A 24,523-nucleotide genomic window follows, 5' to 3' on the forward strand; every position below is an offset into this window, starting at 1 on the left:
ATTCTCTCTCTCTCTCTCTCTCTCGCTCTTGTTCTCTCCAACCCATGTATGTTTGTGTGTACGTATTGTAAGGATGTGTGTGTTTATCTTCGTGTGCGTGTGTGTGTGTTTTTGCGCGCATGATAAGAAAAATAATGATAATAATGATGATGATAATAATAATAATAATAATAATAATAATAATTTTCTTCATTAGTTTGTTATAAAGACAATTTTTTTTTTTTTACCGTGTTTGTTTGTTTGTTTGTTTCTATTAATCCTTTGTCTGTATGTCTGTCTGTCTCGGATATGTAATGGTAATAACACTAAAGAATACTGAATAACTTTCTTATTATTTATTTTGCTCAAAAAATTATTATTATTATTATTATTATTATTATTATTATTATTATTATTATTAACCTCACTATCACAATAACAACGTGTGTGTGTATGTGTGTGTGTACGTAAGAATGTGTGTATATCACTGTACACACAGACACACACATGCACACACACGCGCGCACGGACACACGCACACAAGGCATACAATCATACATATGCCAATATACATAAATTTTGAGACATTTATGTATACCAATAATATTTAAAAACCCTCAAAAAAGGGACAACATACCAAAAATACTTAAAATTTCCCTAAAAACTGGAAAAATTACCCCAAAAATTTACTTTAAGGGGAGCTGTGACCCCCTCCCCCCCTTGAATCCTGAAATTTGAAGGGGGGTGTTGTTTTAAAGGGATTTTTGACACCCTCTTAAAAATAGATGCAAAATTTAAAAAGGGTGAAAGTTGACCCCCCCCCAAAGAAAGATTTAAGGGGGGGTGGTAATACTTTGAAAAGGGAGAGTTGCCCCCTTCAAATTAAATAAAAGGGTCTATTTTTTTTTCAAAAGACAAAAAAAAAAAGAAGAAATAAAGGATTAATTTTTTTTTATAATGTGTGTAAAACTTTCTCTCTCTCTCTCTCTCTCTCTCTCTCTCTCTCTCTCTCTCTCTCTCTCTCTCTCTCTCTCTCTCTCTCTCTCACTGAAACTTAATTTTTTCCGTATTTTCTCACTTTAAATCTCTCTCTCTCTCTCTCTCTCTCTCTCTCTCTCTCTCTCTCTCTCTCTCTCTCTCTCTCTCTCTCTCTCTCTCAGGGCTGCTGCTGTTCGGTCGGACTCCCAAGAAAGCAAGAGAAATGGAGCAACAGATAAGAACCAGACAAGTCACAAAGGAATATGTGTGTCGCGTGGAGGGGGAATTCCCGAGGTGAGAGAGAGAGAGTGGTAGTAATAGTAGTAGTCGTTGGTGTAGTAGTAGTGATAGTAGTAGTAGTAGTTGTTGTTGTTGTTGTTGTTGTTGTTGTTGTTGTGTGTGTGTCGCCGCTGCCAGCAGTATGTTGTGGTGTGTCGGGTTCAGTCTCAGTTGAAGGAGTGAAATAATGAGGAACAAAAACTCAGTGTCCTGTCATGGAAAGCATGCAAGGCACAACACACCACTGCTGACACAGCCCACGACTGAAGGGACGCTGGTGACACAGCCCACGACTGAAGGGACGCTGGTGAGAGGCAGCAAGAGAGACATGCGGGAAATAGAGTATATGAAGTACATATAAATAAGGACATGAACATACATAAGAGTAATCCAGTAATACTATAATAATACTCACTGTATAAATGTCGGGGGTGGGTCACCATGACACTGCTTGGCCACAGAGTTGAAGGCGCCCCTGTTGAAATAAAAGGCTTGGAAATGACAATGCAAATATAGAAAAGGCAATACAAATATAAATGCACAAACAAACCATGAAGGCATTCACATTGCAAACACAATCAGGATGAAGAATGTTGAGTTAACAGTCATAGAGGCGAGACAGCCATGGAAGCTGATAAAACTCTGAGACAACCGTACAGGCCTCAACAATACAGACAGCCGTAGAGACGTCAAAAATACAGACAGCCGTAGAGATGTCAGAAATACAGACAGCCGTAGAGACATAAAAAATACAGAAGCCGTAGAGACATAAAAAATACAGACAGCCGTAGACGTCAAAAATACAGACAACCATACAGGCCTCAACAATACAGACAGCCGTAGACGTCAAAAATACAGACAGCCGTAGAGACGTCAAAAATACAGACAGCTGTAGAGACGTCAAAAATACAGACAGCTGTACAGACATAAAAAATACAGACAGCTGTAGAGATGTTAGAACTACAGACAGCTGTAGAGACGTCAAAAATACAGACAGCCGTAGAGACGTCAAAAATACAGACAGCCGTAGACGTTAAAAATACAGACAGCCGTAAAGACGTCAAAAATACAGACAGCCGTAGAGACGTCAAAAATACAGACAGCCGTAGAGACGTCAAAAATACAGACAGCCGTAAAGGCGTCAAAATACAGACAGCCGTAGAGACGTCAAAAATACAGACAGCCGTAGCGACGTCAAAAATACAGACAGCCGTAAAGACGTCAAAAATACAGACAGCCGTAGAAACGTCAAAAATACAGACAGCCATAGAGACGTCAAAAATACAGACAGCTGTAGAGACGTCAAAAATACAGACAGCTGTGGAGACATCAAAAATACAAACAGCCGTAAAGACGTCAAAAATACAGACAGCCGTAAAGACGTCAAAAATACAGACAGCAGTAGAGACGTCAAAAATACAGACAGCCGTAGAGACGTCAAAAATACAGACAGCCATAAAGACGTCAAAAATACAGACAGCTGTAGAGACGTCAAAAATACAGACAGTCGTAGAGACGTCAAAAATACAGACAGCCATAGAGACGTCAAAAATACAGACAGCTGTAGAGACGTCAAAAATACAGACAGCTGTAGAGACGTCAAAAATACAGACAGCTGTAGAGACGTCAAAAATACAGACAGCTGTAGAGACGTCAAAAATACAGACAGCTGTAGAGACGTCAAAAATACAGACAGCCATAGAGATGTAGGAAATAGCCAGACATAGCATACAGGGAGTGTCAGAGATGCAACAAAATTGTGTTGATGGACGCAACAGAATGTGAAAAAATCAAGGTGCATAGTGAAGTACGTAATGCGTATAGGAAATGCAACACAGAAACAGGATGCACCCTAGCTACATTGGTATACGTACATGAAAAAAGAGAAAAAACATGAGAAATATACATATTAAAGTAATTAGAAAATAATATCCTGTCCTGCTTTGAAGCGTCCCTGAAGCAAGACAGTGTACAAGCTCCCCGACGCAAAACAAACAACACGCTTGGGACGGCAATCAGTGGAGAAGAAAAATACAATACAACACAAACTTAACCAAACGTGAGAGGGAAAAAGAAGACCAAGCAGTATATTGTCAAGCTACATGAGGCGAAGCAAAGCAAAAGTACACAAGTCCCTGAGGAATACCAAAATTAAAGAAAATACAAATATTCCAAGGCTTACTGCATGAAAGTACATCATTGTGAAGCGTACTGCATGAAAATACACCATTGTGAAGCTTACTGCATGAAAATACACCATTGTGAAGCTGTTTTTCATAGACACAGCCGTCCCGTGGTGTAAATAACACACACTCATGGGACTGCAGAAGTAAAAGGATCAATAAATAAACACAATAGCACTACATGTGGGAAATTGTACCCAAAGACAGGCTCACAAACAACACTTAGGAGAGCAGGACGTGTGGCAGCAGTGGCAGTAGCACTAACAGCCATAGCAGTGGTGAGGGTAGCCATGGTGACAGCAGGCAGGCGTCATGGAGTAAGCTAGGGCGATATCAAGCAGTAGTATGTCACACATAAAAGACATCTGTTCAGGTCTAATAGAAGACTTGTAATGAGAATAAGAACATAGATTAAAAGTAATAATAATAATAATAAACTTGCTAATGAAAAGTTTATATACATGTGTGAAAAAAAAAAAACTAGGTAAATGAGCTACTAGTTTATGAAAGAAAATGTGACAGCACAGGACGGACAACCAGGGAGAACTTTAGTAAATTTGCACGAAATTGAGTGCATAGCCTAAAAATCACAGACAATGGCAAAAATAGCAAAAGATCACTCCAGGAAAAAATGTACAGTGTAGATTGAACTAGATTCATACTAAAAGTTATGTACAAAGCACAGAGAGAAGTAAATGTGTAAGGAAATAAGCACACAAGATATATCAGAGGCACTGGTGATCACATGATGGACGAAAGCCAGTAGCAGCGAGTGTCACAGACTGGGCATGCTGAGAGCCAATGACGGAAAAGCTGCACCAGCAGGAACCAATGAGAAGCCAAACAGAATGCCAGAGACAGTCAGAGCTGAGGACACAAACCATGAAGACAAGATGGCGTCTCTTGCTTGAAAAGAGGCTGGATACAAAGCTTACAGAAAGAAAAAAAAAATAATGGAAAGATACAAAACAAGGATGTAAGGCTTTGTAGCTGCTCCACCTGTGGTACAGAACGGTGACCACTTACTCCAGAAGAAACAGCCTCCTGGGACACTTTGCTGGAGCTGGAGAGCAGATAAGAGCTGAGTAGGGTGTGAGGTGGCAGGAACCAAGCAGCTGGGTAGACGAAGTGAAGACTGAAGACCACATGGCAGGAACAAGATGTCCGTTGCACTCAGTGATAGTGCAGAAGCAGGAACAAAACAATAGCAGGTACATGTGTCAGCATATTGCAGAGGTAACTGCAACAATAGCCAGCAAGAGCATAAAGCAAGCGGCAGCAGGAACACATGGCGTAGGAGACACCACACAAGCAGGAACAGCGTAGAGCAGGCCGTAGGAACACTAGATTGTAGAAGCAGTGTGGCAGCAAACCGTGGCAGCACTTGAGAAGCACTTGGATAGCACGTGGCTGGAGCAGAATAAGGTGAAGCTTGATAGGTAACACGTAGCGCAGAGCAGGGAGGCAGGAACCAGAAATCTCTTGGAGACGATGCGTGGGTAAAACAGCTGCCACCAATATGTTGTGGTGAGTCACCGCTGCCACCAATGTGTTGTGTTGCCTTGTTTAACGGACTAAAACAACCGAGAACGAAGACTCTAAATGTACTGTTGTAGAATATAGAAGCAAGACAAACAGAGCATGGCTGGTGGTCAAGGGGAAGACAGGAGCCGGGAGCATAATTGTAGTTGTGCCCGGAGGTAGACAGCCCACCACTGAAGGGACGCTGCAGAGGCACCAAACCAGACACACGCGAGAAATACAGAAGCATCATGTGTATGAAGTACATGTAGATATGTAAATGAATGTATATAATAGTCAAATTAATACAGTACAGTATGATAATGATATAAATGGTGTTGGGCGGTCACCACAACAGCAGTGGTGGTGGTGGTGGTGGTGTGGTATTGTATGTGATTGAGTAAAAAAGTGTAGTGGTAGCAGTAGTAGTAGTAGTGGTAGTAATAGTAATAGTAGTAATAGTAGTGGTAGTCATAGTAGTAGTAGCAGTGATGGTAGTAGTAGTGATGGTGGTAGTAGTAGTGGTGATGGTAGTAGTAGTGGTGATGGTAGTTGAAGTAGTAATAGTAGTAGTAGTAATAGTGGTGGTGGTGTTAGTAATGGAGATAATTGTAACTAATCTAACTTGAAACCACACAAACACACTCAAAACACACTCAAAACACACTCTTACACTCAAAACATACTCAAAACACTCTCATACACTCAAAACACTCAAAACACACTCATACACTCAAAACACTTAAAACACACAAAGCACACTCAAAATACACTCAAAACACACTCATACACTCAAAACACACAAAGCACACTCAAAATACACTCAAAACACTCAAAACACACTCATACACTCAAAACACACTCAAAACACACTCAAAACACTCAAAACATTAAAAATACACCAAATCAATAAAACACACAAAAAAACACACTCAAAACACACTCAAACCTAACCTAATCTAACGCAACACAAATTTCCTTCCTCTTGCACTCATAAGATGCAATTGAGTGCGTAGACCTAACCTAACTTCAAGTAACCTAGGAAAAACACACTCAAAACACTCTTTCCACACTCAAAACACTCTTATCACACTCAAAACACACTCGAAGCACACTCAAAACTCTTACCACACTCAAAACACACTTACCACACTCAAAACTCTCTTACCACACTCAAAACACTGTTACTGCACTCAAAACACACTCTTACCACACTCAAAACTCTTACCACACTCAAAACACACTTAAAGCACACTCAAAACACTTTACCACACTCAAAACACTCTTACCACACTCAAAACACTGTTACTGCACTCAAAACACTCTTACCACACTCAAAACACACTTACCACACTCAAAACACTCTTACCACACTCAAAGCACACTCAAAACACTCTTACCACACTCAAAACACTCTTACCACACTCAAAACACTCTCTTACTTCACTCAAAACACACTCAAAGCACACCAGCCCTAATATAACTTTAAAAAAACATCTTTAAAAGAACTGAGAACTTTTAAACATGCAAAAACTCACTCAAACACACTCAAACACACTTTACACATGTATACTTAACTCTCAAAACACAAAGAAATACTCAAATGCACTGAAACAGATTTAGAACACTGAAATACTCACTAAACACTATAAAAACACCCCAAACACACTCAACACACAGAAATACACTTTAACAACATCCCAAACACACTCAACACACAGAAACACTTTAAAAACACCCCAAACACACTCAACACACAGAAACACACTTTAAAACTTCCCAAACACACTCAACACACAGAAACACTTTAAAACACCAAACACACTCAACACACACACTTCAACATACACAAACACACACAAAACACACCAAACACACACACACACAGAAACACACTTTAAAAACACCCCAAACACACTCAACACACAGAAACACACTTTAAAAACATCCCAAACACACTCAAGACACAGAAACACACTTTGAAACACCCCAAACACACAAACACACACACACACAACACACACACACTCAACACCCCAAACACACTTTAAAAACACCCAAACACACTCAACACACAGAAACACACTTTAAAAACACCCCAAACACACTTTAAAAACACCCAAACACACTCAACACACAGAAACACACTTTAAAAACATCCCAAACACACTCAACACACAGAAACACACTTTAAAACATCCCAAACACACTCAACACACAGAAACACACTTTAAAAACACCCCAAACACACTCAACACACAGAAACACTTTAAAAACACCCCAAACACACTCAACACACAGAAACACACTTTAAAAACACCCCAAACACACTCTAGACCTAAAAACACACTATATAAACACACCAAATACAATCTAATGTGTCTTTTCCACTCTCTTCCACTTAAATTCCTCCCTGCAGAGATATGAAAAGAACAACCTTCAAAACACACACTGACCAAACCAGACCTAACGTGACTCACCAAACGTCTCGGAAACAAACACTCAAAACACACTCAGACACACGCTAAACATTAAGAACGCCTTTAAACCACACCTAACCAAACCACACCTAACCTAACTTAACCTTCCACTTTTTATCCACTATCCAAATCTCAACCAACTAAATTAGATTAGATTAAATTAGATAAAAGACTACTTTGACTGGAAAAAATCGACAAACTAGAAAATTTTACCAAGCACTGGAAAAATATGGCTGAAAGACTTTTAGCAGAGTGACATAGTAATGGCTAACGAACTATGGTATCTTTAAAAATATCGGCTAAGTTACTGCAATTATTTCAAAACCACACTCAAAACAAGAAAACGGCTCAAAACACTTCCTTGTTCCTCAGAGATGCAGTGGAGTGTGTGGAGCCAATAGAGGTGGTGAGCTACAAGATTGGTGTCTGCAAGGTCTCAGCTGGCGGGAAAGATTGCCGCACCGAGTTCCAGCGACTGTCTTTCAATGGGACAACTTCTGTGGTGCTATGTCGGCCCCACACTGGCAGGATGCATCAGATACGTGTCCATCTCCAGTACTTAGGTGAGAGAGTGAGAGAGAGAGTATTATTATTATCATTTTTGTTATTATTATTGTTGTTGTTGTTGTTATTGTTATTGTTATTGTTATTGTTATTATTATTATTATCATCATTATCATTCTCTCTCTCTCTCTCTCTCTCTCTCTCTCTCTCTCTCTCTCTCTCTCTCTCTCTCTCTCTCTCTCTAAATTCGTTATCATTATCATTATAATCATGATCTTTATCTTATTTTAGTGGTAGTAGTAGTAGTAGTAGTAGTAGTAGTAGTAGTAGTGGTGGTGGTAATGATGATAATAATAATAATAGTGATGATAAAACTACTACTACTACTACTACTACTACTACTACTACTACTACTACTACTACTACTACTACTACTACTACTACTACCACCACCACCACCACCACCACCACCACCACCACCACCACCACCACCACCACCACCACCACCACCACCACCACCACCACCACTGCTACCCCTTTCCTTCCCCCAGGCTACCCCATAGTGAACGACCCTCTCTACAACCACACTGTCTTCGGGCCTAACAAAGCCAAGGGAGGCATTGTGGGTAAGAGTGACGACCAGCTCATCCAAGACTTAATCAAGATACACAACGCTGAGAACTGGCTGGGCATGGACGGTGACGCAGAGTACTCCATGTTTAAAGCCAGGGAGAAGGGAGAGGGAGAGGAAGAAGGTAAGGGAGAGTGAGAGTAACCTGGGAGAGAGGAACAGGTGTCTGGGATGGACTGCAAATTATTTAAGATCTATTTACTGTAGTTTAGTTTTGTTTAATTTTAAGATCGTTTTCGTAAGTGAGAGGAGATGGGAGAGGCTGGGATGCACTGAGAGGGGCTGGGAGAGGTTGGAAGACACTTGGAGATGCTAGAAGACACTTGGGGAGGCTAGGATGCACTGGAGGAGACAAGGAGAGACCATGAGAGGCTGGGATGCACTGGGAGAGGCTAGCATGCACTGGGAGAGGCTGGGATGTAGTGGGAGAAGTTGGCATGCACTAGGAGAGACTGGGGTGCACTGGGGGAGGCTTGGATGCACTGGGAGAGGCTGGGATGTAGTGGGAAAGACTGAGATACACTGGGGTATGCTGGAAGATGCTGTGGGAGGCTGTGATGCACTGGGAGAGGCTGAAATATAATGAAACATGTAAATTCTCTCTCTCTCTCTCTCTCTCTCTCTCTCTCTCTCTCTCTCTCAGGTGGATCCCAGCGGAACACACCCTCCCCTAAGGACAAATCACCCCCCCAACCACCCCACCACTACCCAAAGATGTCACCACCACCACCACCACCACCGCCACCTCACCACCATCACCACCACGATGCTTCTGCTGGTGCTGCTAATGGTACGTGTGTGTGTGTGCGTGTGGATGTGGGTGTGGGTGTGGGTGCATGCGTGTGTATGTTGTAACTGTGTTTTCCCTGTGAGGAGAGCTGGCCGTCCTGATGCTCGCATAAGAGACAAACTCAGCTTTGGCGAGCTTGAAGTGTTAAGGTACAAGGTGGCAGCGTGAGTAGGCCTGGTACTTGATGTGGTGTTTGACAGGCTTAGCAGCGTAGTATGGCTGCAGGAGGGACGGGAACGTCTTCAGGAGTACAGCGAACTGGTTGTCTGCCTGGACCATGGAGAGGTATGCATTGTCACCAGCCAGGGCTGGCTGGGGTGCATGTAATGAGTGGTTCAACGAGCTTCTGATTCTTTACATCAACCATGAGACTGAAAGGGTAACAAAAATATTGACACCTAACAGTGACTGAGAGACTGCTGCTTCATAGTTCCACTCAAAGGAACGGTGCAGGTTGAGCTCCACCAGCATGGTCTAATGCTTGTGCCCTGGAATCTTGGTGTTGGCAGCGTGGAGGTGTACGGCTGGAGATAAGGAGTGTTGGGAAGCCGTTGCAGGGAGGACACTAATTTCAGCGCCAATATCAATGAGAAACTTGGTTTTGTGAGTGGGATCAAAGACGTGGAGCAGCGTGGAAGCATGGCGAACATTATGTGCCTCTAATGCTCACTTGCTTGGTTTAAACCACTGTCAAGTTGCAAGGCGTGTGGCACTTGTGTGCGTCTTTGTCAAACCTGTGGTGGTAGAGGCTGGTACTGGAGGCACTGGCAGAAGAGTTGGAGGTGTTAGCGGATCTGCAAGGGAGACGGGAGCGTCGTCTGAAGCGTTGAGGATTCCTGGAATGGGGACGACTGGTGGGTTGTCGACTGATGGAGCTGACCTGGAGAGTAAGTTTGGAAACTAACTCTACAAGATGCAAGTCTTTCCCTGGCTTTTCTGTGACAATGACAACTGAAGGATCAGGTGAAAGAGTCACCATGAGGTCGTCATCCAGCTGAACAATGCAATCAAACAACAGCTTACCCCTGATGCTAAAGGTTTTTTTTGAGTAGCAGTGTGCAGACACTGGAAAAAAAAAGTGACGGAAGAGCTCCTTGTAGAATGAATCAAACTTATCATCCAACAGCTTCATCATGCATCTGAGGAGCCCCCATGGCTTCTTATCAGGACACACACAAAAAAAAAAAAAAAAAAAAAAAAAAAAAAAAAAAGTGGAAACTGGCTGCAAAAAGGTGGGGTCTCTGAAGGCAACATGTGCTGTGGCAAAGGAGCAGGTGTGTGGCCACGGATACGGTCATGTGCATAAGGATGGTAAACACTTAACACAGCTACACAGCAGCGAGCATGCTGTGTTGGACCGTTGTCTAGCAAGAACATGGGCGCTAGGGCTTAATCGCAGTCACAGGGGAGACAGGGGTCATTCCTGGGCACAGGAGCTTAATCACAGTCATTGGGGGATGGGTTACTGGGGGGTTTAAATCCAAAGCACAGAAGAATAATCCAAGGGCACAGGAGAGTAATCCAAGGACATTGAATTTATAAGTATGTGAGATTTACCGTAGGTCAGTTGAAGTATGGTGGTAATTTTACGAATATCACCTCTGCTGCTTTGGGGAGCATTCACATGAGATACTGCCACACCACGCCCAACGCCAGACTTTAACCCCTGTGACCACCCACAGGACATAAAACATCAGAAATAACCACAAATGTGTAACACAATACAAAAATGGAAGAAAGGGGGGGAGAGGAGGGCATGTGAATGCTCCCCAAAGCAGCAGAGGTGATATTCGTAAAATTACCAGCATACTTCAACTGACCTACGGTAAGTCTCGCATACTTATAAATTTTACGTCATGAAATCACCTCTGCTGTGGGGAGCACTCACATGAGGTTTTAAAGCCATGTGGGTGTCGCACCTGAAGTTTGGTCGTGATTTCAATCTTGGAAAAGCAAACCATTTCCTGATTGCCTGTAGCCAAAAGTTTAATGTGCATAAACAACCCGGAAATGACACAGGAATTGACAAACCAAATAGCCTCTGCAAAATATCCATGTGCCACCATAACCTTCCAAGGGTTGAGGTGTCACCCCAACAAAGAGATCAAGTCATGACAAAAAAAGAAAATATAATACATCTTGAATACATACTGTAAGTACAAACCATAATACATCTTGAATACACAAGTACAAACCTAAGTCCAAAAAACAAATCCACAGGAAACCTTACTGGTCAGTGTGCAAAATAGCGTCCTGAAAAGGCTCTGAACCTGGAACAATTTGTTTATCATAGAATCTAGCAAAAGTGGCCTCCTGAATCCAACCAGCCCTCTCCATGATCACATTGACAGGTACTGCCAAAGCCTTTGCTTTTGAAGCCGCTGCCGGTTGGACACTGCCTGCAGTGAAAATATTGGTATCAGTACCAGCCATGCCCAACATCATCTTAATCCACCTAGCGATGGTGTCCTTAGAGACAGGTTTATGTGGTTTCACAAAACTTAGGATTAATCTATTGTCCCCCTGTGAGAGATTGTGTCTGAATTTCGCTGTTCTATGAATGTAAGCCCGCATGGTCTCGCACACACAAAGGCTAGCATCCTCCACGTAAGATGTGAAAGTAATACGTTGAATGTTGAAATTAGGCCTACATTGCTTAATGTTATCCCCCAATTGGACTGTAATGGAAGATTCTGCTGTGTCAATGCCACAGAACATAAGTAAGTGAAGGGTCTGAATCCTAGCAGCCTGAGTCAGTGCCATCAGCATAACTAGCTTAAAGGTAAGTTCCTTTAGTGAGAGGGAGTGTAGGGGATACCAGGACCTTCATTTTTTAAGCACCGGCGATACATCCCACGTCTTGTTATACCGTGGTGCTGGTGGCCGTAGATTGAAAATCCCCTTCAAAAATCTAATGACAAGTGGGTGGCGACCCACTGGAAATCCATCCATCAAAATGCCCAACAAGGACAAGGCCCCTCTTGCTGTGTTAATGGAATTGTAACCCAAACCCTTGGTAAAGTAAAGCATTGAGAAGTTGATAATGTCTGGCACAGTGAGATTAAGGGAATTGATATCCCCTGCACCACAAAACTGTGACCACCTCTTGAGATGTGTCCGGTACTGCTTCTCTGTGCCTGGCTTCCAAGATGCCTTGATGATCCTTGCACCCTCTGAATGAATGCCTCGTGCTCGAAGGGATTCCCGGACAGAAGACAAGCCATCAACTGAGTGTGACCCATAAGAGGATGACTCTCTGCCAAGGAGGGGTGCATCAGGATGTCCTTCGATTTTCTTATTAGCCTGGGGTGATCGATTGGCATGCCAAGAAGCATGCCCATCCAAGGCTGTGACGTCCAAAAGGAACCACGATCCACCCCTTTGCTTGCTCTGCCCAAATTTTGTGGAGGCACCTAGAAATTAATGAGAACTGAGGAAACAGGTAAGGACGTGGAAAACTCGACCAATTGAGTGAAAAGGCATCATAGTATTCTGCTTCTGGGTCGGGTTTCCAGGAGCAAAATGGGGTGATCTGTCTGTTAAGGCGTGATGCAAAAAGATCAATAGAGGGGGGGGGGGTCCAAAGACATTGCAAAGCAATCTAAAAGTAGAGACGTCCAATTTCCACTCATGCCAGCAGTTAAGTTTGCGGGATGCTGCATCAGCCACCAGGTTGTCTTTTCCTGGAATGTGGGAACATGTAACCCATGCATTGTGAGCTACACACCAGTCCCAAATGAGGATAGCAATGTCATTACATGATTTTGATTTGGTGCCACCCATTTCATTAACATAAGTAACCGCCGTGGTGTTATCGCAAAACACCTTAACATGCCTGTTGCTTAATTCCTGCGTAAATGCCTGCAGAGTGAACAATATTGCTTTAAACTCTAATGAATTAATATGCAAGGAATGTTCCTCCAATGACCAACTACCCCCTGTAGACTGCAGGTGTAGGCTTCCACCCCATCCTACTGAGGATGCATCTGTGAATACCTCAATGTCAGTACCAGACCTAAAGATGTCCCTTTCCTGGGTGGCTGCATTAGTGCACCACCAAAGAAGTTCGGTCTTCATATTTTCTGAAATAATCATCATCGTGTCAAAATTCCCATGGGCTTGCTGTAATGCTGCAATTTTGGCCTTCTCAAGTACCCTGTAGTGCAGTTTACCGAGTGGGACCGCTGAGGTGACTGCAACCAAAAGGCCAATGACACAAGCCACCTGTCTGATCTGAGCTACATCTTTGCACATAAGTGCTTCACAAGCTTGCACGAAAGTCAATACTCTGTGAACTGGGAGAGAAATTTTCATGGTCACAGTGTCAATAATATTGCCCAAATACTCAATGCGCTGATTGGGACCAAGACTGATTTATCCTCTTTAATACAAAACCCCAGTTTCCTCAAAAGATCAATAGTGTCCTGCACACATGACAGGCAACCTGCCCTTGAGCTACTGCAAATAAGGGAGTCATCGATGTAGCTGGTAATAGTGTAACCCTTAGTTCTCAGAGACAAATAAACTGGCTTCATGAGCTTGGTGAAAATTCTGGGGCCTTCTGAAACCACATTAGGGAAACAATTGAACTGGTAAATAGTATCCTGCCAAGAGAAACAGAGAAACCTTTGCTGTTCTTCCTTGATCTTAATGAAGTAATAAGCATGCCGTAAATCCACAGAAGCCCAAAAATCACCAGCATTAATAAGCCTAACAGCTTGCTCAAAGTCCTCCATTTTAAAATGTTGGTATGGGATGTGTAAATTAAGTTTCTCTAAGTTCAGGACCATCCTATATTCCCCATTCTTCTTTCTCCTCAAAAAAAAAAAACGGGGAAATAACCTGTTCTGCCCGTCTAACTGTCACAGAAATTACCTTAAGCTCAAGTAATTTTAGAATTTCACCAGTAATGATATCCTGCTCCACCTTACTAAACCGGTACTCCAGATTAGACAAAAATAAATGTCTGATGAGCTCCACATTAATATTGAGATGGCAGTGTTGTACATAATCGAAGATAATGGGATCACTGGTAAGCTTGCACCACTCACCAATGAATCTGTGGAAGTCTACCACCTTCAAAATAATCACTTGCCTGAGTTACTGCCGGGGCCTGGAGCTGCCCCGGCTCTTGCCATTTTTTGAGTCCATGTGGTGGAACCCCTGGGAAGCCCATTGAACACCCCTGAAGGCAGACCTCCGGAATCCATAAGGTTGAAATCTGGCAGAGAACCCCTGGGAGGAAACACTGTGCCCCAGGCCTCTCGTCCTGCTGCCAGGAAAACGCCACGAGAAAGGCGTCCTCTTGCCTGTAATGGTAGCCTTCAGCTTGACTGACTCCTCTATCTGCTTTACACTCTTGGACACATCATCCCCAAAAAGGAAGCGAGTCATCGGTACCTTCTCCGAGCAGAGATGTGTGAACTTATGATTAAGTTCTCGTTTCATGACGAACCGTCTAGCCAAGTTGTTACGGAAATTAGCATTGCCTAACAAAGCCAAGGCACCATTAATCAAACCCACTTCCTGGGCCACAACAGGGTGATGTTCTTCCTGTGCCACCTTGTTCAGGGCCAGGAGCGACTTGGTAATAATAGTCGCCGCCCTTAGAATGTCCTTACTCACCTTCCTACGAAAATCAGTCTTCCTGACCTCACCCCTCAAAGCGTCCAAAATCTCAGAGTTGCACTCCACCGGGGCCAGGGCAGGACAATTGGAGGGCCTCAACACGCACACATCCTCACAAATAGATCTGTGGTCCTCCTCACGCAAACCATAATCGAAAAGGAAGTTCACCATGTCCGCCACCTTATCGTCAATCGCGTCTGAGTGCACCTCAGGGGGGCCAAACACCTTTGCACTGTGATGCAAGGGCCCCTCAGCAGGGGGCGGCAGTCCAACATCTTCCTCATCACAACTGGCTTCATCCACAAAACCAGAAAAACTGCCAAGGGAGTCCATCTTAGTCGTCCCCTGAGAGGGGCCAGCACCCTCCTTCACCGCCCAAGGCTGGGGAGAGGGAGAGGCACAGGGGGCCACAGGAGTCCGTGACACCGAGGGGGAGACCCCTGTCGGCCTTGAGCAGGTTGATCTCACTCATCAACATCCAAAACCAAGTTCCACTGCCTGTGTGGTCGTGGGGTGCGGGTCGGTGGCGGCGCTGCCTGCACCCATGAGTCGAGAGCCATGACGGGATGAGTGCTGTGACACCCTCCCGCCTGCAGAGACTGCAACACCACGCTCTGTGTCACTGTCCCTGCTGCGACAGTCCTGGGATGAACCACTGGCCGTCCTGTGAGCTAGAGAGGGCCCAAGAGGCACGCTGGCCCGCACAGTCCCAGAGTCAGAGGACGACATGGGAAACAGCTGGACGACGACTGCAATCCAAAACAAGCCGTAAGCTCGTTTGCATGTAACTAATGTACATAAAAAACTATCATTGAAGGCACTATACCGCTCCCAACTCGGATCACGGATAGTAGGCACTGTACCTGCTGTGACAGGTGACGTGGCCACGGAAGCAAGAAAGGAAGCGAAGAGGGGAAAGGACAAATCCCAACCGCTCGTCCGCCTGGCGTGCCGAAATGTAAGCAACTGGCGTTCGGCATGGTGTGGCAGTGTCTCATGTGAGTGCTCCCCACAGCAGAGGTGATTTTATGACGTAAAATAATCCAAGGGCACTGTAGAGTATTCCAAGGCACAGGAGAATGGAACTAGACCACTGTAGAGTGCAGAGCCGGAACAGAGTAGTTACAGGCCAGAGGTGAGGCAGCCAGGGATGGGCAGATGTGGTGGGTGCAGGTAGAATGGTGGAAGAGCAGACGGCTGTCACTGGAGGGGTGGCTGGCATGGGTAGACGACAGCCAGTTGGTGAGGTGGTGAGTGGTGACGTAGCACCCGAAGGTGTGATGACGTAGCAGCCGCAGACCGAGAACATGGCGTGCCAAGAAGCGTCAGAGGTGTCTAGTGGCGAGCCAGCGTGTGGCAACTGCTGGTGCCGGAGATATAGCTCGGTGTAGATGTCAGAGCTGTGTTTCCCCTGTGAGAGCTGGCCGTACTATGGTTCAAATGGCATTAGAGTTCCGCCGTAGTAAGTCCGCCAAGAGCTGTTAGTCAATGTCATCCAATGTCATTGCTATGCTCTGCCCAAACTTAGTACTAATATTAAGCAATAATAGATTCTCCTAAAGGAAAGCAACTTAATGACAGCTCTGAACACCTTTCTTATTTTATACACAAAATTACAAAAGACAATACAAACCTGGTTAAACAGCTGCCATTGGTGGGTCATTATATAAGGAAATATATACGTCTGTGTGCGTGCATGTCTTGTGTGATAGTGGCAACTGAAAGAATAAATAGAAAGAAAACAGATACATGATGTGTATTTGTAAGGTGCTTGAAAATTATTGAGAGTGAACGAAATTTACGGAAGCGAAAGAAAGGAAATAGATGTCCTTGAAAAAGAGAGAACATAATCAAAGAAAATAGGGAGGCAGAGAGAAGAGCTAAGTGTGTCCAGAAAACAGAGAATGAGACACAGAAAGTATGTGTGTGTGTGTGTGTGTGTGTGTGTGTGTGTGTGTGTGTGTGTGTGTGTGTGCGCGTGCATGTTTATGGAGTTTTTTCCAATATTTATTGTCTCTCTCTCTCTCTCTCTCTCTCTCTCTCTCTCTCTCTCTCTCTCTATATATATATATATATATATATATATATATATATATATATATATATATATATATATATATATATATATATATATAATTTTCCCTCTCCCTCTACCTCTCACATAGCCTCTCTTTCTCTTACAGGCCTCTCAGTTGCAGCTGGACTGGAAACGCTTGAAGGAGGAGGAGGAGGAGGAGGAGGAGGCACAACGCAAGTCTCCTCCTCTACCCAAACCAGTGACAACCAAGGAGGAGGAGGAGGAGGAGGAGGAGGAGGAGGAGGAGGAGGAAGGAATATGGCTTTCAGTCCCACTTAATGACAGTCGACGAGCATTGTTATGAGTGCAAAGTGCGTTATCGTGACCCCAAGCCGAGAGATTTGGTCATGTATCTCCACGCCCTGAAGTATTCGGTGAGTATTATGGGTATCCTAGCGTGTAGGGAAGTATATGGAGGGGTAGGGTGGGGCAGAGTCATTGTGGAGTAGGAGGAGGAGGAGGGTGGGGTGAGAAGAGGAGGAAGAGGGGAGGGGTTAGTGAAATGTGATTTGACGTGTCCGTAGAGTTTACAGTGTCTAATGCTTCTTTTTTTTATTTGCTCTCTCTCTCTCTCTCTCTCTCTCTCTCTCTCTCTCTCTCTCTCTCTCTCTCTCTCTCTCTCTCTCTCTCTCTCTCTCTCTCTCTCTCTCAGGGCCCCGGCTGGCAGTTCGAGACGAAGCTTCCTGATTGGGCAAACGAAGACTGGAGGGATCCGGAAGACGACCAATAAGAAGACAGGATTCTCTCGACCAATCACAGAAGAGAATGGCGAAATCTTATTCTGTAAAATTCATGGCGGGAAATTTGAATGATTAATGGCATAAAGAAGAGGAAGAGGAGGAGTAGGAGGAGGAGGAGGAAGAAGAAGATATTGTGTGTGTTTTTTTTTCTCTCTCTTTATTTGGTGTTTTAAAGGGAAAGGAAGAAAATAAGTTTGATTAGAGGATAATAATGCTGTTGTTGTTATTATTATTGTTTCTTTTTGTCGTGTGTGTGTGTGTGTGTGTGTGTGTGTGTGTGTGTGTGTGTGTGTTTTACAAAATAAGAAAATAATATCAGGAAAAAGAAAATATTACTTTATTTTGTTTTTCAATTGGTAGAGAGAGAGAGAGAGAGAGAGAGAGAGAGAGAGAGTGTTAATTTTAATCACATATACGCATAAATATATGTATGTGTGTATGTATGTATGTACGTATGTGTCTGGGTTTTTAACTTGTACATATCTACAAACGTGTGTGTGTGTGTGTGTGTGTGTGTGTGTGTGTGTTGCATATACGCGCGCACACACACACACACACACACATGCTATTCTCAATACAGGGAGGAAATGTTTTGTGATGCGCAGAGAGAGAGAGAGAGAGAGAGATGTGTATTGCATAGTATTACTAGTTAGCTCGCAACACTAAACAGACAAACAATAGTAATACAAGGAGGTTCTGTGTTTCTATATTGCAAGAAGAAACGGATGAAAAACACAGATATCTCCAATTTTGTGTTGCGAGTTAGTTTTATGTCCTTGTGCTCCAGAAATGGCAGTGTTTTGAAGCTAAGGTCTTAGTTTGTCTGTGTTGACATGGAGATGGTTGTCTTGTTTTGAGGTACACTGTGTTGCACTGAACACTTTTTACCTCGCAATACAGTGTTTGAGGTGTGTAGGAATAGAATGTTGTGTTAGGAGGTGAAATGATATTGTTTTGTGTTGCGAAATGGATGAAGAGAAGACTAGAAACATTTTTAAGTTGCAACAGAGGTAAAGCAACTGATTTTTCATTTGCAACGATGAAGGAAACTTTATTTTGTGTTGCAACCACAGAAAAACAAGAAAAATAACAAGCTTTGCGTTGTGAGAGGAGAGAAAACAAGGAAGCAGCAGCGTTTTGTGTTGTTGAGACTTGAAAACTGCCTCTTGTGTTGCTATGAGAGAGAAAGCAACACAATTTTTGAGTTGTGAGCATACAATTTTTTTTTTTCTCTCTTGCAAATTGAGAGAAAAAAATTAAGGTGGATTTTGTGTTGCGAGAGACAGAAAAATAAAGAAAGTAACCAATTTTGAGTTGCCAAAAAAGGAAAAAACAAAAGCAACTCAATATTTCTCACTTTTTCAGTCACAAGAAAATGGAAGACAGTGTTTTGACTTCCACGATTTTAAACAGTGAAAAGGAACATGAAATTTTGAGTTACGGAAGGAAAAACAAAGAAAACAAACCTTATTTTATTTTTTATTTGCAAGATATAAATACAACAGAAAACAAAACATAACTTTTTAGCAACACTAGAAAAACTGAAGGAAAACAAGAAATGAAAACAAAATTGTGTTGATATTTTATGCAACACAAAAATTAATAAACACAATTATTAAAAAGAAGAAATCGGAAACTTGAGTTAGTATATTTGAGAGAGAGAGAGAGAGAGAGAGAGAGAGAGAGAGATATTAATACAACTTTAATGCCTTCATGATGTGCCCACCATTTCCTAAAAAAAAAATGAAAATAAAAAAAAAAAAAATAAATAAAATAAAAATAGATTGATAGATAGAACGTAGAAGAAGAAGAAGAAGAAGACGAGGAGGAGGAGGAGGAGGAGGAGGAGGAGGAGGAGGAGGAGGAGGAGGAGGAGAAAAAAAGAAAAATTGTAAGATAGCAAATGTTTTTCTCTAAATAGAATTGAGAGAGAGAGAGAGAGAGAGAGAGAGAGAGAGAGAGAGAGAGAGAGAGAGAGAGAGAGATAACAGTACCTATCTCGTCTATGAAAATGAGCCTTAAATTATTAATATATATACGTAACGAAGAGAGAGAGAGAGAGAGAGAGAGAGAATGACACACTATAAACAGTGAAAACACAAATATCACCCCAAAACAAACAAACAAACAAACAAACAAGCCAATTAATAGCAACGTGTGTATGTATGTGTGTGTGTGTGTGTGTGTGTGTGTGTGTGTGTCACGGGAAAACAGTGTTACATGTATTAAGTCAATGTTTTAGCTCTTAGTTAAAAAAAAAAAAATATTTAAATAGATTACTTAGAGAAAAGATAGTGTAATTTATAGACAGATAGGAATTACATACATTATATACATTACACCAGAAAGGTAAATAAATAGATTATACCCCGCAACACAGTGTTTCTAAAGTATAGGATGTGTTCTATTGTGTTGTGTTTTTTGCGAATATTTGGATGAAATTTTTAAGCTTACACATAATGACAGACAATTCAGTGTTTCTTTTTAAGGGTTTGTGTTGCTATTTGTGTGTTGTGTTGTAGAGAAAAGAAACACAAAGAAGGTATACAAATTTTGTGTTGTGATGGAGTTTTGTGTTGCATTGAGAGAAAAGAAAGAAAGAACTGGAGTGTTTTTTATTTTTTTTTTTTTTTGAGTTATGTGAGAAAATAAAGAATAAGATTGATTTTTGAGTTGCGAGATCAAAAAGAATTGTTTTGCGAAAGAGAAAAAGAACAAAATTTGAGTTGGAAGATTGAAGAATAAGACAAATTGAGTTGCGAGAGAGATAAAGAAGAGATAAATTTGAGTTACGAGAGAAAAAGGAGACAATTTGAGTTTCACGATAGAAAGACAAGACATTTTTGAGTTGCAAGAAAGGAAAACAAGAAAAGTCGTTGATTCCAAGTTACAAGATAAAGAAAAGCAAGAAAACATTTTGAGTTGTGAGAGAAATAGAACACTTGATTTTTGAGTTGCGAGGAGAGGAAAGGAAAATTTTTTTGAGTTGCGAGAGAGAAAATAAAGAAAAGGGAGATAATTTAGAAAACAATAAAGAAAGTTTTGAGTTGCTACAAAGAAGAGTGTTTTGAGTTGCCGGGAGTTAGGATCAATTATTTGTGTAGACATTAGAGAAAAAAAAAAGAAAAGAACCGCATTTTGAGTTGCGAGGAAAAGAAAAGGCTATTAAAAGAACACGATTTTGATTTGCGAACACGAAAAAAAAAAAGCAGAATTTTGACTTAGAAAAAAAAGAAGAAATTTATTGTTTTTTTTTTTTTTCTTTTTAGCTAAAGTAAATATTTCTTGTTTTAAATTACTTTTTCTAAATTTTCTTCGTGTTTTTCTATATAATGCTAAAATAATTGAATTCTCAAAACACGCCTTATAGTTTTGACACACTGTGAACGTACCATTTAGATTCTATTTATGTGTTTCGTGTCAAATTTTTCCGTCTTTCAAAATGTTTTCTACTAAATTTACCGATTTTTTCCCGAATACAAATGAAAAATATTATTATTATTATTTTTATTATTATTATTATTATTATTATTAGTGTGTGTGTGTGTGTGTGTGTGTGTGTGTGTGTGTGTGTGTGTGTGTGTGTGTGTGTGTGTGCGCACATTGTTGATTAACGCACATATATAAGAAAATTAAGCAAATATTACAATTTTTTTTTTTTTTTTTTTTTTTTTTTTTTTTGTGAAAAATTATTATATTGTTTTATTTTGTTTTTGTTCTCTCTCTCTCTCTCTCTCTCTCTCTCTCTCTCTCTCTCTCTCTCTCTCTCTCTCTCTCTCTCTCTTCTAATCAGCAGAGAGAGAGAGAGAGAGAGAGAGAGAGAGAGAGAGAGAGAGAGAGAGTATATATATTTCAATGTACACACACACACACACACACACACACACACACACACACACACACACACACACACACACACACACACACACACACACACACATTGAAGCCTTAATGAAAATAGAAAAACACTAATAATAATAGTAATAATAATAATAATAATGATAATAATAATAATAATTTCTTAACTGTGCCTTATATCTTACAAACACGCACACACGCACGCACACCACATCCTTACTCTCTCTTTCTCTCTCTCTCTCTCTCTCTCTCTCTCTCTCTCTCTCTCTCTCTCTCTCTCTCTCTCTCTAATTAAAAGGTGCTAATATTTTATGGTGCTTTGAAATAAATATGATCTTCCAGTACTCTTTTCTCTCTCTCTCTCTCTCTCTCTCTCTCTCTCTCTCTCTCTCTCTCTCTCTCTCTCTCTCTCTCTCTCTCTCTCTCTCGATTTTTCTTCAAAGTAAAAAATTGTTATTATTATTATTATTATTATTATTATTATTATTATTATTATTATTATTTGGTAATCAGGGTTCTATAACATAACATATCAATGTAATTCTCTTGTAATAATAATAATAATAATAATAATAATAATAATAATAATAATAGGTATTTGTCAAAGTAATCTACCTAACATATCATAAGTAATAATAATAATAATAATAATAATAATAATAATAGAAATAGTAATAATAATTCTTAGTTTATTCAATCATTTTTGTTATTATTATTATTATTATTATTATTATTATTATTATTATTATTATTACATTTAATCTCTCTCTCTCTCTCTCTCTCTCTCTCTCTCTCTCTCTCTCCATTATTTTGTTATTTTATGGTGTGTGTGTGTGTGTGTGTGTGTGTGTGTGTGTGTGTGTGTGTGTGTGTGTGTGTGTGTGTGTGTGCTGGCTGTCATCTGATGGCTAGATGACTATTATTATTATTATTATTATTATTATTATTATTATTATTATTATTATTATTATTATTATTATTATTGTTATTATTATGACTATTATTTTTTTTTTTTAGTATAACTTGTTATTGTTGTATTAGTAGGTAGTGATTCTCTCTCTCTCTCTCTCTCTCTCTCTCTCTCTCTCTCTCTCTCTCTCTCTCTCTCTCTCTCTTTCTCTTTCTCTCTCTTTTGCACAAATAAGTAATAATTTTAAGTATTATCGTTATTATTTCTCTCTCTCTCTCTCTCTCTCTCTCTCTCTCTCTCTCTCTCTCTCTCTCTCTCTCTCTCTCTCTTTCTTTCTAATTTTGAAAGACACATTAATCTTAAGAAATATTTGAATAGATATTAACATTTTCTTGTTTTATTTTTGTTTTACGTGTAAGAAGTAATGATAATAATAATAATAATGATGATGATGATGTTAATAATAATAATAATAATAATAATAATAGCTTTTCTGGTATCTGTTTCTTGTTATTGTTAAAAATGTATTATTATTATTGTTATTATTATTATTATTATTATTATTATTATTATTATTATTATTATTATTATTATTATTATTATTACTACTACTACTACTTTTATGTGCGTTTTTTTTTCTTATTTTTTATGAGAAGGAGTCATATACGTTTAAGATGTGTGTATGTACGTATGTAAATATATGTACGTATTATTATTATTATTATTATTATTATTATTATTATTATAGGCATCTGTCAATACATTTCAGTGTTCCCTTAATAAGAATACTTAAAATTCCTTAAAATATCTAAATAATAAAAATTTTCTGGGTGCTACGCCAATAATTGTCTTTTTTTAATTAACCTCTTTATGTATTTCACAGGCTATTGGAAAGACGTCCGCCATTGTGTTGTCCGAGTCACTCTGGCACTCTATCACTAACTCTAGTTCCTCCTCTTGGCCTCTATTTTCCAGTGTGTACTGAGGAAATAGGTGGCAGTACTTGTATATATAATCTCTCTCTCTCTCTCTCTCTCTCTCTGATCTGCTACATCAAGCTTTAATCTTTTTTTTTTTTTTTTTTTTTTTTTTTTACATGTTTTCCCGAGACAAGAGTACAAAAGATATTAAGATTCGTGAAATATATTAGTCACAGAGTACATACACACACACACACTTTCTTAATGTGTGGGGTGTGTTCACTTAGTAGTAAATAGGTACGGGGTGTAACTGGAGGGATTGTGGCCTCGCTGTCCCGGTGTGTGGAGTGTGTTGTGGTCTCAGTCCTACCCGAAGATCGGTCTATGAGCTCTGACCTCGCTCCGTAATGGGGAAGACTGGCTGGGTGACCAGCAAACGACTGAGGAGGTGAATTACACACACACACACACAATCTACCGAAAAGTCTCTGAATATAATGTAATTGTCATCATCATTTAAGGTAATTCCGAAAATGTACATGCTGACAGCCCTGTGATCGGGCAGCACACTAATCTTCAATATCACTGGCGTTGAATTTGACCATGAAAACTTGCCTTAACATTACAGCCAACCTCAGCCAATACATCCCACCAGCTGTGTGCGAATGTGTTCCGGCTGGTAGGGCTCTGTCGAGACCTTTACGCCTAATAGTTAGTGATAATGAAGCACTGAGTTGGTCTAGTATACTGCCCCGCGTTGACGGCAGACCAACACTTCAATGTGTGGAGCGTGGCGGAGTGGAAGGTGGATGTCTGCCATGTACTGCACCTCGGCAGGAATGAGCAGGAACGTCAGCCTCTGTCTTGGCGGGAGGATGATGTCTCCCCTGTGGCTGCCTGACTGAGTGTACCTGTAGTCACGCTCGGAACGATGCTCTACAGACTGCAGTGGAGGGAGGTGCTGGCCTGGCTTTCGCTTGCTGTTGATGAGCCGCCGGCAGTGGTGCTGCACCTAGTCCACAGAAGTATGAAGGGGGACAGGACG

General features: G+C 41.0%; 1 protein-coding gene and 2 long non-coding RNA genes across 4 annotated transcripts in view; 2 read left to right on the forward strand and 1 right to left on the reverse strand.

Annotated features, from left to right (window-relative positions):
* LOC123504411 overlaps positions 1-15,921 on the reverse strand; it is a 17,501-nt gene extending 1,580 nt beyond the window's left edge. The window contains exons 1-2 of the long non-coding RNA XR_006674834.1: positions 15,837-15,921; positions 1,652-1,711 (exon numbers count right to left, since the gene is read on the reverse strand). This is a non-coding gene — a long non-coding RNA (uncharacterized LOC123504411). The remainder of the gene's footprint in view (positions 1-1,651; positions 1,712-15,836) is intronic.
* LOC123504387 (RNA pseudouridylate synthase domain-containing protein 2-like) overlaps positions 1-17,938 on the forward strand; it is a 91,278-nt gene extending 73,340 nt beyond the window's left edge. For both annotated transcript variants that reach the window (XM_045254837.1, XM_045254846.1), the window contains exons 8-13: positions 1,140-1,251; positions 7,793-7,983; positions 8,476-8,679; positions 9,199-9,345; positions 17,157-17,424; positions 17,703-17,938. In XM_045254837.1, coding sequence (XP_045110772.1) covers positions 1,140-1,251; positions 7,793-7,983; positions 8,476-8,679; positions 9,199-9,345; positions 17,157-17,329 — 827 coding nt within the window. In that variant the 3' untranslated portion in view covers positions 17,330-17,424; positions 17,703-17,938. The remainder of the gene's footprint in view (positions 1-1,139; positions 1,252-7,792; positions 7,984-8,475; positions 8,680-9,198; positions 9,346-17,156; positions 17,425-17,702) is intronic.
* A 180-nt stretch (positions 17,939-18,118) lies between these two features.
* On the forward strand, positions 18,119-20,593 carry LOC123504412. The gene is made up of 2 exons (XR_006674835.1): positions 18,119-18,417; positions 19,447-20,593. It is a non-coding gene; the product is annotated as an uncharacterized LOC123504412 (long non-coding RNA).
* The last annotated feature ends 3,930 nt before the right edge of the window (positions 20,594-24,523 follow it).

The sequence above is a fragment of the Portunus trituberculatus genome, chromosome 2 (assembly GCF_017591435.1).
Source record: "Portunus trituberculatus isolate SZX2019 chromosome 2, ASM1759143v1, whole genome shotgun sequence".
NCBI classification, from domain to species: Eukaryota; Metazoa; Arthropoda; class Malacostraca; order Decapoda; family Portunidae; genus Portunus; species Portunus trituberculatus.